We start from the raw sequence: 14,539 nt of genomic DNA, 5'->3' as shown, positions 1-14,539 counted from the left end.
TACGTTACCTTGCATTGTTTCTCAATGCTACTCTCACTCTGTTCATGCTGTTGTTCTATGGCGCAAAGTCATCAAGGTGCTGAAACCAACGCATAGTGACACACAGCAATATACTTTCATTCATTGTGATTCATTTATTTAAAACAATATTTTTGTATGAAATTGGCTGTCTACTGGAAGTTTAAACATATTGGAAAGTGAGTGTAATTCATTGTTTTGAATGCACCTGCACTGCACTGTACCTGTTTGTAGCACAATGACAACAGTGGCTTCTAGTTAAGAGATTTTATTTAGAATTTTTTAGGTTACATTTAATTCATGTCAATTATTTTCTTCATCCAGTAGCAATGACAAGAAAATAAATACATATAGAAATACAAAAGAGAGAAAAATATATATAACGCTTCCAAATATGGAAGAAAATGATGTACAACAGTGTGGTGGGTGCTTTTTTTTTTCAGCAGGCTTGAAAATGCACCTTTTACATGCATCCGTTTTGAATATATCTACAAACAATAAATCATCCATTTTCAATACAGTAATGCATCATGTTACATACATTACTATTCCCATCCTGCTGGAAGATCCATCGATAATTCCTCTATCTATGATTTTATTGCACATTTAAGAACTGTGACGCAGAAGGCTTGCGGCTATACTGCCAAAGCCTCCTCCATCTAGTTGTTCTTAGTCAAGTTAATGAAGCACTTATATAAATAAAGATTCTCTAAAAGGAGGGAACAACAGGTAATGGAAAATAGATATGTAGTGTACACACAGTTTACATGGGTCAGGCCGCCTTGGACAGGCACAAAACATTCACAGTTCTTCTCTACGTGATGCATACAGTAAATACAAAGACATCTGTAACGTATCTAGTTTGTCTGGAATGTTCACTCTAAAACATTCTAATGAAGATGATTGCTATACACCGTTTAAACATGTTATTGCTGGTTGATCATGAAAATAAATTAGATATACAGATTAAAACTCTCAGAAAAGGACTTAAGTCAATGACATTTTAATTAAATATATTTCTATATACACTGGGAGACTTAATCTATATATTGTATATTTCAACAGGTAAACAGTGATGTTGATGAAATGATAAAAAGTGTTACGTTAAAGGTTACAATTGGTCCAAAGTAAAGATATAATCTGATCCTTACCAGTCACCTCTTTTTTTTTTTGACCCATGTTTCCGTACGTGCAATAGAGCATTGACATGACATGAAATTGCATTATGAATATATGCAAACGTGGAATGAAGGCCTCACCCTCAACGGCCCCTGCCGAAAGCCGAGTGGAACAGTATTTGAAAAAAGATGACTCTTGCAGGCGCCGTCCAAATTGCTTTTTTTTTTTTTTAAGCCTCAGGCACTTCTCTTTGTGTCACATCCTTGCTGTAAGTAAGGTCCAGCCACCAGTGAGTGATGCTAAGCGACCCCAGAGGGCGTCAGTACTTGGCACACGGAGTCACTTTTCAATGGTAAAGCCATGTGATGTAACACGAGAGTCTAATCGGTACACGAGTACAAGATCCTTCAAGATTTGACTCTTTCAGCAGTGTGTCAAAATAAGACTCTCAATCCAGAGCTTTTCTGTAGTTTCTGGGAGAAAAAAGATCAGGTGTGTATACTGGTATTCACATAAAGGAATGGTCTTCTGGAGGACCGTAGGAAAAGCCTGGGAATGCCCCCGCTGCTTCTTTGACACTGCTGGTCACCGTCAGGGTGTCGTTGCACAGAGAGGAGGACACCGGCAGGTGGGTGAACTCTGGGTCGAAGTGCCGCAAGTCTGTGGGACCACTCTGCAAAATCAATTAATATTCGTTCACTGATTGTGTTTATTATGCCAAAATACATATATTATGTTACTGGTGCTGCACTGAATGCACTTCATTTTCCCTTCATCATAAGCTCTTAATCAGGGGTCTCAAACACGTGGCCCGCAGGACACTAGTTATCACAATAAAAAATGCACATGCAGGTTGCTTTGCCCCCTCAATTTTTGACGAACTACAAAAAATTTCGGACAATCTAGACCAGGGGTCTCAAACACACGGCCCGCGGGCCAAATGTGGCCCACAGGACACTAGTTTGAGGCCCCCGCCTTGATATGAAAGTTTAATGTTAGTGCAGCCCGCGCAAGTTTGATATGGATGCTGTATGGTATCATGTACCCAGAAAAAATTATTACGTTTGATTAATGTTCATGTTAAAGGTTAAATAACTGTTAATAGTTATCCTCCCTATCCGTGTGGAAGTGGTAAGTTTTTGGCTATTTGAGTTTAAAGGAAATAACTTGAAGGCTACCGTTTAGGTCGCTAGCTCTCTAGTTTGCGAGTTAGCATGTGTCTCAAGACCCTGCAGTTGCGCAATATGTTGTAAATAAAAAGAGTATAAATGTGACTATAGTCGTGTTTTGTCATGTCTACAGGGCTCTAATAATGCTTTGTTCATTTTAATCTGAAAAAAATAATTTGTCTACCCACCAACTATATGTGGTTTCTTAAGTTTTTATTATTTGCTGTTTTATTATTATTATTATTATATTTATTTATTACTGATTGATTGATTTTCTTTATTCTTGATTCGTTTATTTATTTTTCATCTTATTTTGTGCGGAAAAATAAAAATTAAGATATTTGAGAACAGTGGAATGTTTTATCAGAGCTTTTATTGTAGAAAATCGGAACCAAAGCACTGAAAAAGTTTGTATATTTTTCTGTTTTTAATAAATGCGTTTTTTTTTTTTTTTTAAACCTGACCCTAGCTCCAGTGGCCCCCAGGTAAATTGAGTTTGAGACCCCTGCTCTTAATGATGATACTGAACATACCACTGAAGGGATGAAAGGTGGTGTGATCTTCTTGGCCATCAGGTCGTCCCAGTTGATTGGCGTGAAGAAGGAGTGATACTTCATTTCCAACTGCAAAAAAAAAAACACATCCATGTATTATTTCAGGTCCTTAGTGAATTTCAAATAAGATGTAGTCTTAACTTTGTGCACTTACAAAATCATCCTTCACTCCCAGCCTCTTGGTGCGATCCTTCTGCAGGAGTCCCTCCAGAAGCTCCCTGCCTGCATTTGACACGTTGGGTTTGAGTACAGGAGCCTTATGCAGGATGTTGTTGTACATCTCAGCTGTGTTGCGACTGTAGAACGGGGGCTGTGTGATGCAAAGGTATGCAATTAATGCATGAACAAGCAATTGGGAGCTTAAAGAGATGTTCAGATGGTACGTACAAGTCCATAGAGCATTTCATACAGCACAGATCCCAGACACCACCAATCAACTGTACGGTCATAGGCTTGCTTCTGGAGAACCTCAGGAGCCAGATACTGTGAAAAGACACCTAAATATTAGTCATGTGTGTGCACAGGTAGCAAAGTTAAGTTATGTGTATTTAAATTTATACCTCAGGCGTTCCGCAGAATGTTGTTGTTGTGCCATTGGGTTCAAGTCCCTCTTTGCAGAGACCAAAGTCGGTTAGGACAATGTGGCCTTGTGAGTCTAACAGGATGTTCTCAGGCTTCAAGTCCCTGTGAAGAAAAAGCGGACATGATAAACAAACCAAAAAAAAAAAAAAAGGATCCCAGCTAATATACAGCAACTGTCCACTAGGGAGCAGTGTAAGCTCATTCCATTTTTATTATTACCTGTACACAATGTGTAGGGAGTGGAGGTAGCCAAGTGCACTTGCAATTTCAGCAGCATAAAATCTGGCTCGGGGCTCCAAGAAGATCCTCTCTCTCTGAAGATGGTAGAAGAGCTACAAAGACCAAATATAACTATTAACATCTACAGATTTTCATAGCCAATAGCAACTGAAATTGTGTTTGAAGTACCTCTCCTCCATTAACGTAGTCCAGTACAAAGTAAAGCTTGTCAGTCGTCTGGAAGGAGTAGTGTAGCCCCACCAGGAAGGGATGCTTGATGTTTTTCATGAGGACACTACGTTCTGCCATGATATGCTTTTGCTGCACGGAAGATAGAAGGAATTGTATTATGGTGTTTTATTTAATATCACTACAACCATAACTGCTTGTTCTTGAGGCTTATCAAATCATACCTCTTTCTTCTTAAGGATAATTTTCTTCTGTAGCACTTTGACTGCATAATATTTAGTGGACTCCTTGTGTCGTGCTAGCAGAACCTGCATCCAAGCAAATGTACGTTAGTATAAGAAGACGGAAACTACTATAAATAAACATCACACAAGAAAGACTCACCTTTCCAAAGCTGCCTTTGCCGATGATCTTGAGGTAGTCAAAGTCACATGGTTTGATTCTGTAGAGGCACGGTAAATGGGATTTAGGATCTTTTTTTTGTCAAGTTAGTGGTTATTGCTGTGAAATAAATATGTGGATACTTACTGAGTGTCCTCAGCCAGTGAAGTTTGCGAATTTAGGAACATCTGAAGGACAGGAATGGAGAAACACATGAGTAGACTGCATGTAACAATATGTACAATCAATTGCTCTTCCAATTTCACGGCTTTACTCGATTATGCTTATTTTAGAAATATAATATTGAATAAATCACTCTTTTGTTGTTGAATACAACCCATTATTAGTCAATACATATGTGTATTTACAAATATAAGACATTCAAAGACACAGCCAAATACGTTGCTAATATATAGTCTGGTCGCTAGGTGTCAGTAAAGTTACTGTAATGACACACAAGCACCAGACTTGATCGCTGGAACAACAGGCTTTTATGGTAGCTTTGAATGATCTCAAAACAGGCTCAATAATAACAATAACATACTAATCAACACAATAATAATCATAATAAAAACACTCAACTGTGAACCAACGACATCACTTCCTGCCCTCCACACATCTCAAACACATTTATTGCAACATAGTCTTAAATGGCTATAGTATAGAGTTGTTATTTCATGACTAGAGGGCTCTAATGTTAAAAAGTATAGATTGAGAAGGTTGTAAACATATTTTCTATGCTCTAAATATGAAAATATTTGTGCAATAATTTGGCTTTTGCCTCCCGATTTTTTTTGTTGTTGTATTTTCAGAGCTAAAAAAAAACACATGACTGTTATCAATCCATTCCCGCTTACCGTTCTTTCAGGAAGTAGATTATTTTCAACCTCTTCGTTCTGATTCTCATCAATCTTCAGGAAGTTGTTGACTTCAACACTGCAAAGAGACAAGATGGTTACATTTTAATCTCCATTTGCTGTGGTGTGATTCGACTGTCTGAAACATCCAGACAGGTCGAGTTTACGCGTGGTTCATCTGTGTTAACCTGTCTGAGAAAAAGCTTAAGCGGATGACCCATGACAAGGCAGCTCTGTGCAGACTCATGTGGCCCCTTTGAGAGCATTTGGAGGACACAGATGCTGCATGTTTATTCTTTACAATATTAGATCCTAATCAGCCGCTAACTCAGGATACAGTGATAACCCAAAACATATGACGTTACAATTGAATTACTGGTTTACCAAAGGGGACACCCGGGATTTTCTGTAAAGGTGATTAGGCACAGTGGCGAGATTGCTAAGCGCTCATCATGAAAGACCTATTCTTACCCTGGCTTCTTGAACCCAGATTAAGCTTTTCACAGAATGTTCTCAGGTGGCAAATTAGATTGTCCAATGATTGGAATGGGCGGGTAGTCTGATGGATGCCTAATTGACTCTTATTATATTTAATTCTCATTTCTATCCAAAACCAAAGATGGGTGTACTCACTGCTGACAGATATGAGGCGTGGACACCAGCTTCTGTATGAAATCATTCAAACCCATTTTTCTTTCCTTGATGAAAGCTGAAAAAGAGGATAGGAGGCATTGAAGTTGGTGGAAATCGAACATTATTGCTGGTCACTTAATATAGGCATTCATTTAACACTGTTTATATTGTGGTTATGGTTTGTAATACAGTTTAAAATAAGCTTAAAGAGCACTCAGTAGTATACAGTACGGTTCAAACCACAATCACTGTAATCAAAATATTGTTAAATGATGTCTGTCAATCAACAGTGACCCTAATAAATGACTGTATGCCATAGACCAACATATACATATGTTGTGGAAAAAATTTCTATCATCCTAAGTAGGATAGAGAATACCTGAAATAAATACATAACTCTGGCAGTTTTTATTACCTTTGCAAAACAAAGGGGTCAGACAACACACAGTATGCATGGCGGTCTGTAGGTGTGTGTAACCTATGTTATACCTGTGAAATATAAATTTTTCCATCACAATAACGTTTCCCCCTTCATTTGGACAAGTAAAAAAAACACACCATGTTATGTGCTAGGTCAAAATATCCTGTTATAGGACAGATTTGCGCTGTTGCACGACCCTCTTAATGCTGCGGGCTTATAGGTTACGCAACCGCTCGGGTCACTCATTCAGACACCAGTAAATCAGTTTCCATTCAAAAGTCTTAGGATGGATAAACACTACATTTGACGGCTATACCCGTAATTATGCTATAAATGAAAAACTGAAACGCAGTCGGCCACACGTGTTCTATAATCATAACTCCACATGTTATATTAGCATTTGATTAGCATGAATAAATAGGCGAATTAAAAATAAATAAAGACATAAATTACAATACAGGTATTTGGGTCGCTCACCAGTGAGAACAGCAACAATTCCCCTCATTTTGCAGTACGTTAGATCGCATCCAGCTTCAGTTACAGCCATATTGAGAACCACAACTAGTAGTAATAAAATATAATAATAATTTTAAAAAAAGTATTTCCTTAAGCTCGAACGATTGACTCGTGTTGTTCCAATGACGCACGCGGAGCTCAACTGACCGCGCTCTGCTCTGACTGGCCGACGCCAGCCAGTCACTTTTTATACAAAGCACGTGGTACCGGCTGTGGTGACGCCCATTGACGTCACCGGCGTCGCCCTTAGTAACCGAATGGGCGCGACGTCACGGGATTCCTCTGCATCCATATCTTGGCTGCAGGAGACGGGTGATGACGAGCTCACTGCAGAGGAGGAGGAGGAGGAGGAGGAGGAGGAGGAGGAGGAGGATGAAGAGTAGGAGGAAGACGTGGGAGTGTGAGGATTCTCATTTATTTCAATGGGAGCCTCCAACTGAATTATGCCATCGTGGTGCAAACAAAGGCAGGCAAAATACTTAGATTAATGTGAAATCCCTCACTTATTACACTTCAGTTTCTAATCCATGCGCACAAAAACTGTGCGCTATTTATTCAATACCTTCCATGGGGTCAAGGTGACATTGCTATAGGAGGACTTACATAAATTCTGAGAAATCGCAGATGACGCCATGCCCGCTCTAAGCCAAGGTAGTCCAGCTGTTGTGGATGTGGTCCACTAACCTTGTAAGTTACATAAGTGTGCCATTATGCAAATGCAATGCTTGAATGGAATGACAGATCTGCATTGCAAACAACCCAGTGAGTGATGTGTCTGTGTTCTACCAGAGGAGAACCCATTTTCGGTTTTATATTTCCTTGTTTGTTTTTTTTGTTGTTGTTGTTGCCTGCAGTCATGTATTATACTTAAACGGCAGTTAGACGTTGCGCATCGTGGAAACAGGAAGTAAAGCTCACTTTTCAGCACAAATAGGCACAAACCGTTGAAACTTGCAGGTGCAGTGGAGCTGAAAGGCTAGCTACCTGAGCAAACACTCAGATCGGTTTACACAAAAGAAACACGTCAGATCTGATTGCATGACACCAGCTCTCCTCCCAGGCTTTTTCTCGCCTCATTTATCTGAATTATTCACTTGTGTCATGTTCTCATCGTGTTATGTTGTCATACGCTAAGGCTAACGCAACTCTTCTGTTTACCGTTGGCATTGTTTGTGGATGTTAAAATGGTATTTCCCTTTGTGAAGGATGGAGATACACATTAGATATACATTAATTGCTTACTAACAGTGGTGTAATAACTATAAAAGCAATCTTCACTCGCTAAATGTACTGCAAAAAAGGTCAGTAAGGATAATTCATAATGCCGCCTACAGAGATCATACTAACTCCTTATTTGTAAAATCACAAATACTTAAACTTGCTGATATAGTTAATCATCAAACAGCTAAAATAATGCATAAAGATAAAAATAACCAATTACCTAAAAATGTCATCCAATACTTCTCTACAAGAGAGGAGAAATATGATCTCAGGGAAGAACTACATTTGAAACACTTATATGCTAGGACTACGTTAAAAAGCCATAGCATTTCAGTATGTGGAATCAAACTATGGAATGGATTGAGTAAGGACCTCAAACAATGCACAACGATGAGCCAATTCAAGAAACAATACAAGCAGTTGATGTTTGCTAAATACAAGGATGAAGAGTCTTGAACCAGTCATGATGTGCTATATATATCACTATATTGACACTTACTATGGTACCCATTATGTCATTGGATGCTCATATCACCTCGTACTTCGGTATGGGACAAAAAATTAAAAAAGTTTAAAAAAAAAACAAAAAAAAACCCCTTAAACTATATTTGGAAAGCAGGAAGTGAACAAATGTAACAGTTACTGATTGTAAAAGTACCAGATGGAGGGGTAGGATTTAATAAGCTTTGCTTCTTCCTACTCCTTTTGGACATGTGGAACTGTGAACTGATTATGTGATGCATTCAATTGTAATCTGATGCATGTTCAAATGAAATAAAACCATTACCATTACAGTAACAATTCAGTTTGGTACACATACATTACCCATACTTAAGCACTTTTAAGCACTTTAAGTCACAACTATACACTGAAAAATATAGTGGATTACGACAGAGAGAGGAATGTTCAATGTTGAAATAATGTCAGCTTGCAGCACTCCTCCATGGCGTGTTCTTTTTTGTCTTTGTTAAATTCATCGGTTAAACGCTGTTGTATTGCTATGAGGTCATCCCGCCTACACACCACACCCTGTGGTGGAAACACAAGACTTACAGATCCAATCTATTGACTAGTACTACTATATGACACCTTCTCCGAACACGCAGAGCTCTTTATAAGGATATCTTACTCCAGGGGTGTCCAAATTGCGGCCTGTGGGGCCATTTGTGGCTCTCGTCACATTCTAAAAATACAATTTAACAAGAAATCCAACAACAACTGAAGTTTTACAGAGCTTTTAGTCCCTGTTCTCATGCTGTAAAAGTGTCAAGGTATAAAGATACTACCATAAAGCATACTACCACAGTTACAAGCCATGGATTGTTTTCAGAGGGCTGTCCAGTTAAATGGCCGGTCTCTATGGTAGGCTATAGGAGACATATCCTGTTAAATGTCTCATGTCACCTATACAAAATTGCTCCTGTTTTTTTTTTTTGCCACCCTTTACAATCTTGTGACTGATGCGTGAAAGTCAGGCCCGACTCTCACTTCCTGACAAGCAGTTAAGGATAATGAGAATCCCCTGCCGACAGAGCTAGTAAAAAAGCTCTTGAACTCTCACACCGGGATGTTAATTATCTCAGTGCAGCCTGAGTGACTGTGTTTCCCCTCATTTTATGAAAGACGAAAGTGATTTTCCATACACGTATGTACATCCATGACGGTGTAGTGTACACAATCAGTAGTAACCACCCGTACAGTAACACCCAGCATCACAGAAAAGCACTAACAACGTCTCATCATGTGATAACGTGATCATCATCACTGTCTGTCTCTGTCTAGATCAGGGGTCTCAAACTCAATTTACTTGGGGGCCACTGGAGCTCGGGTCTGGGTGAGACTGGGCCGCATCAGGTTTACCAAAAAACGCATTTATTAAAAACAAAAATAAAAAAAAAACTTCGCTTTGGTTCCAATTTTCTACAAGAAAAACTCTGATAAAACATTCCACTGTTATCAAATATTTTTATATTTCTACACAATATAAGATGTAAAATAATAAAGAAAATCAATCAATCAGTAATAAATAAATATAATAATAAAACAGCAAATAATAAAAACTTAAGAAACCACATATTATTTTTTCAGATTAAAATGTAGACATGACAAAACACGACTATAGTCACATTTATACTCTTTTTATTTACAACATATTGTGCAACTGCAGGGTCTTGTGACACATACTAACTCGCAAACTAGAGAGCTAGCGACCTAAACGGTAGCCTTCAATTTATTTCCTTTAAACTTAAAAAACCAAAAACGTACCACTTCCACACGGATAGGGAGGATAACTATTAACAGTTATTTAACCTTTAACATGAACATTAATCAAACGTAATAATTTTTTCTGTGTACATGATATCATACAGCATCCATATCAAACTTGCGCGGGTCGCACTAACATTAAACTTTCATATCAAGGCGGGGGCCTCAAACTAGTGTCCTGTGGGCCACATTTGGCCCGCGGGCCGCGTGTTTGAGACCCCTGGTCTAGATTGTGCGAAATTTTTTGTAGTTCGTCAAAAATTGAGGGGGCAAAGCAACCTGCATGTGCATTTTTTATTGTAATAACCCACCATGGGGCCAAACAACTTGAATCAATTTAATGAGAAAGTGATAAAGACTATTGAATTCAATCTTGCCACCCAGGTAGTCTGCACCAGCAAAGATCCATCCATTCATCATTGAGAATTATTTTGCATTGTTTATTCTCTATGAAATATTTTTTTTGTTTATATTATTGGGTGTCTGGAACAGATTGACATTATTTTCATAGGAAAAAATTGTTTTGGACTCAGTTAATAATAATAAACCTGTTTTGATTGAGACATTAGTGCGATTCACTTGCTCATGCAGTTTTTTTTTTCTAATAAGAGGCTGAGATTAATCTTATGCAATTGGACTTTAATTATTGGCATTGATTGCTGTACTGCTGCTCAGTGTTGCGGCTATGAGACAGCAGAAGGTAGAGGAATGAGTCACACAGGCAAACCCGACTGCATGCTGAGCAGAAAGACTGCTGGCTTAATGACCATGTTGGTAATTTAATCGTCTGTTTTGGATGGTGCAGCAACGATCGTGTGCCTCCGCTTCACACCCACGCAGTCACGACTGAACTAGCCTGCTAAAATTCCCGTTTCTTTTCTTTTCTCACTTGCTGTCTGCATCCTTCTCACATACGCTAAACTAGAGGCACAGGCTGGAGGTCCAGTCCAATCCTGTTTAGCTCTTGGAGCCATGACTAGAATAGCATTGCTGGGATTTCTTTTACCAGATAATGAAGCATAGGGATGTTTTGTCTCTGATTTGATGTTTTAGACACACATTGTATATGATGCATCACTTTAAAAAAATACAGCATAGCCATCCATTACCATATTTTTCCCCCCCTTTCGATGCAGCTTGTTATCATCTGAGGGTTCATGTCCTTATAAATCCAGCATAACAGAAAACAGCAGATAAAATGTGACAATGTAACTGAATAATTACTTAAACGACTTAAAGAAGTCGGAAAAATTAGTGTAGCTTTAGAAGTGGTTTGTTGCTGTGTTTTGTTGTACTCTTGACACCATGTTTTTCTTGATTAATCTGTTCAGAGCGTGTCCTTTGAAACCCAAACGTATGGGAACTGAAACAGTTTTCATTCATTTTCTACCGCTTATCCCCACGAGAGTCGCGGGGGGTGCTGGAGCCTATCCCAGCTGTCTTTGGGCGAGAGGCGGGGGAAAACCCTAGACTGGTCGCCAGCCAATCACAGGGCACATATAGACAAACAACCATTCACACTCACATTCATACCTATGGACAATTTGGAGTCGCCAATTAACCTCGCATGATTTTGGAATGTGGGAGGAAACCGGAGTACCCGGAGAAAACCCACACATACACGGGGAGAACATGCGAACTCCACACAGAGATGGCTGAGGGTGGGATTGAACCCTGGTCTCCTAGCTGTGAGGTCTGCACGCTAACCACTCGACCACTGTGCAACCCCCAGATTAGGCAATGTAAATCAAATTAAACTGTTCCAGGCACCCAAAAACACTTATGGAACAATTAATAGTTTTACATACACAAAGCAATTCAAAATGCTTATAAATGGGCAACATTGAGATCAGATGAGAAGCCATAAAATCAGCTGACGACATCAAAATGTTGGCACTTGCAACTTTTCTTTGCTCCATTGTGGGTTACTTTGCAACCATACACTATTAATAAAAGCAGTGGTGTAATTGCATTAGTTAGCAAAGACCTACAGACTGAAACACTGATCATGTCATAGATGGGTTGACAAAGCTAGGGGTGCTATATCGTAGTATTTAGGTGTGGGATCCAAGATGGCAATGCTGGAAGTATCATCCGTCCACATCAACATTCAACATGACACAAGGGTAGAATACAAGTTTGTTATGTGCAATATTGTACGGGAACCACGACAGCGTGCGATAACCAAGGTCAAATTTCAGTATGAACAGAATTATACAAAAACTGGGGCATCCGACAACTGAGGTTCCCTTGTATTTTGGAAGAAAACAAACCATCTTGTTATCCGATGCCAGTCTTTTGTGAGCCATTCTAGAAAGGGATGAACTGTTTTTCCATGGAAACAGATCTAAGGCCAGTAAATCAAGCATTTCTACATTCATACATAGTACACAAGGAACGTTTCGAAATTAGTGTTTTGTATTTCCTGTTTTAGGTAGGACTGATTCACAGTTTGGTAACTCTAAAATCTGATAAAAATAGATTGATTATGTAATAAATGGCGTTTCAATAGATTTGTTTTACAGTTGTCCCTTGCCACATCAGCGTTTAAAAAAAATGTAATAAACAAATGCTGTTGACTACGGCCTATTATTTGCCTAAAATATTGAAAAGACAAGTCACACGTAGCATTCTGGTCACTAAGCGTTATTAATGTTACATTAATGAGACATTACCTTACATTACAGTACCTTAATACTGCATGGAGTCAGACATTGCATGTCAGACATGATTGAAAAAAAAAAGTTCTCCTCCCATTCAGTGTGGAAATGGTACATTTTTGCCATTAATACTGCATGGAGTCAGCCATTGCATGTCAGACATTGAAAAAAAAAGTTCTCCTCCCATTCTGTGTGGAAGTGGTATATTTTTGCCATTAATACTGCATGGAGTCAGCCATTGCATGTCAGACATGATTGAAAAAAAAAGTTCTCCCATTCAGTGTGGAAGTGGTACATTTTTTCCATTAATACTGCATGGAGTCAGCCATTGCATGATAGACATGATTGAAAAAAAAAGTTCTCCTCCCATTCAGTGTGGAAGTGGTAAATTTTTGCCATTAATACTGCATGGAGTCAGCCATTGCATGATAGACATGATTGAAAAAAAAAGTTCTCCCATTCAGTGTGGAAGTGGTACATCTTTGCCATTAATACTGCATGAAGTCAGCCATTGCATGATAGACATGATTGGAAAAAAGTTCTCCTCCCATTCAGTGTGGAAGTGGTACATTTTTGCCTTCTTACGTTGTCCTTCTTCCCTTCTCAGTTCCCCCTCTCTCTTAAATTTAGAATAAATACATTGGAGGTTAACTAGTTAGCTTGTCCCTGCAGTGATCCTGTAGCCGGTGTGATATAGTGTAAGCAAAGGCGTGTCAAGGTGACTATAGGGGATGTAGATGCTATATTTAGAAAGTCATAAACAGGTTTTCAATGCTCAAACTACCAAAATATAATAATATTTATTAATATTGAATACTACTTTGCGGAAATTTACTGACGTATCATCTGGAACCAATTAACCGCGGTAAATGAGGGACGACTATATGTAAATGGTAGCTGGTCACCTTTCTTATTCCGGTATTCTCTCCCAGCTCCTTGTTTTTTTACAGGTTCGATCGCACATTTGTGCGACCACTTGTTCACCGGGCTCAAACCAAACTGCCCCTTATGCAAACATATAGCAGGGTTCTGTGTAACAGCAAAATCATTGGTTCTTGTTACAGTCTTAGAACAGGCCTTGAGTGACAAATATGGGTGGCACTGAGGGAATTGGACAATTTGAGGGCACAGAAATGCCGTTACTTATGTAACCTGATTCACGTACAAGGTAAACATGACCGGGCTCGTCTCAAGGTGCGTGCGTGTCTTCGAGGTTGCACCTGACTCTACTAAGACAATCCCATTACACAGACAATGAATTAAAGGTGCACTTACCTATGATCGATTTCTTGCCAGTCTTCATCTCTTCTCCAATACAGTACTATACGCGATCTTATGGCGGATCTGAGACGGAAGATTATTTGTCTGCAGCCGAGCATCCAGATCCAGATATCTGTGACCGCAGACTGTGCACGCACACACCTCTCTCTACTTCTCTCTCCTCCTTTTCAATGGCTCTCGCCGCAGCTTAAAACGTTCAATTTAAAGGCAAACAACTTTCCTTGCTGCACCACCCTCTTCATTCATTCTTCTTCTGTGCCCTGTTCGACAAAAAGTAGCTGAAACCAAAGATGTGTGACGCACCTGCCTCGCCTATTTTGACCCTGGAACAAAACAAAAAGGCAGGTGTCCTCTTACGGACTCCTGTGAGCACGGGAGTCCCATGGGGATGCCGGTCTCCATGTGAGGGAAAACCACAGGAGGAAGCGAGAGAACAGATAGTTAGCTTTTCATT

The 14,539-nt window shown here is 39.3% G+C and overlaps 1 protein-coding gene across 2 annotated transcripts; it reads right to left on the bottom strand.

Moving 5' to 3' along the window:
* Nucleotides 1-270: 270 nt before the first annotated feature.
* Nucleotides 271-14,322, bottom strand: LOC131101454 (serine/threonine-protein kinase Sgk1). 2 transcript variants are annotated; one of them, XM_058046638.2, is made up of 13 exons: nt 14,080-14,322; nt 5,722-5,797; nt 5,089-5,167; nt 4,379-4,419; nt 4,235-4,292; nt 4,075-4,158; nt 3,851-3,982; nt 3,662-3,774; nt 3,421-3,544; nt 3,248-3,343; nt 3,015-3,170; nt 2,840-2,929; nt 271-1,810 (listed from the first exon to the last, which is right to left on the bottom strand). In XM_058046638.2, the coding sequence occupies exons 1-13, from the start codon at nt 14,105-14,107 to the stop codon at nt 1,646-1,648; spliced, it is 1,242 nt and encodes a 413-aa protein (XP_057902621.1). In that variant the 5' UTR covers nt 14,108-14,322; the 3' UTR covers nt 271-1,645. The 2 variants fall into 2 exon arrangements, with proteins under 2 accessions (XP_057902621.1, XP_057902620.1); XM_058046637.2 differs by lacking the exon at nt 14,080-14,322 and adding an exon at nt 6,620-6,827.
* Between the last annotated feature and the right edge of the window lie 217 nt (nt 14,323-14,539).

The sequence above is a fragment of the Doryrhamphus excisus genome, linkage group LG7 (assembly GCF_037039965.1).
Source record: "Doryrhamphus excisus strain RoL-2023G ecotype Guam linkage group LG7, RoL_Dexc_Guam_v1.1, whole genome shotgun sequence".
Classification (NCBI taxonomy): Eukaryota; Metazoa; Chordata; class Actinopteri; order Syngnathiformes; family Syngnathidae; genus Doryrhamphus; species Doryrhamphus excisus.
The sequence above is the reverse complement of the archived record's forward strand: the minus strand, read 5'-3'. Positions and strand labels throughout refer to the sequence as shown.

Bases quoted from the DNA above. Each gene is read 5' to 3' on its own strand.
- LOC131101454 (XM_058046637.2), bottom strand. From the start codon at position 6,689: ATGGCTGTAACTGAAGCTGGATGCGATCTAACGTACTGCAAAATGAGG. The intron at 4,420-5,088 runs GTAAGCGGGAAT...CCTGTCCTTCAG, and splicing joins ATCTACTTCCTGAAAGAACG to ATGTTCCTAAATTCGCAAAC. The intron at 1,811-2,839 runs GTATGTTCAGTA...TTGATTTTGCAG, and splicing joins CACCTTTCATCCCTTCAGTG to AGTGGTCCCACAGACTTGCG.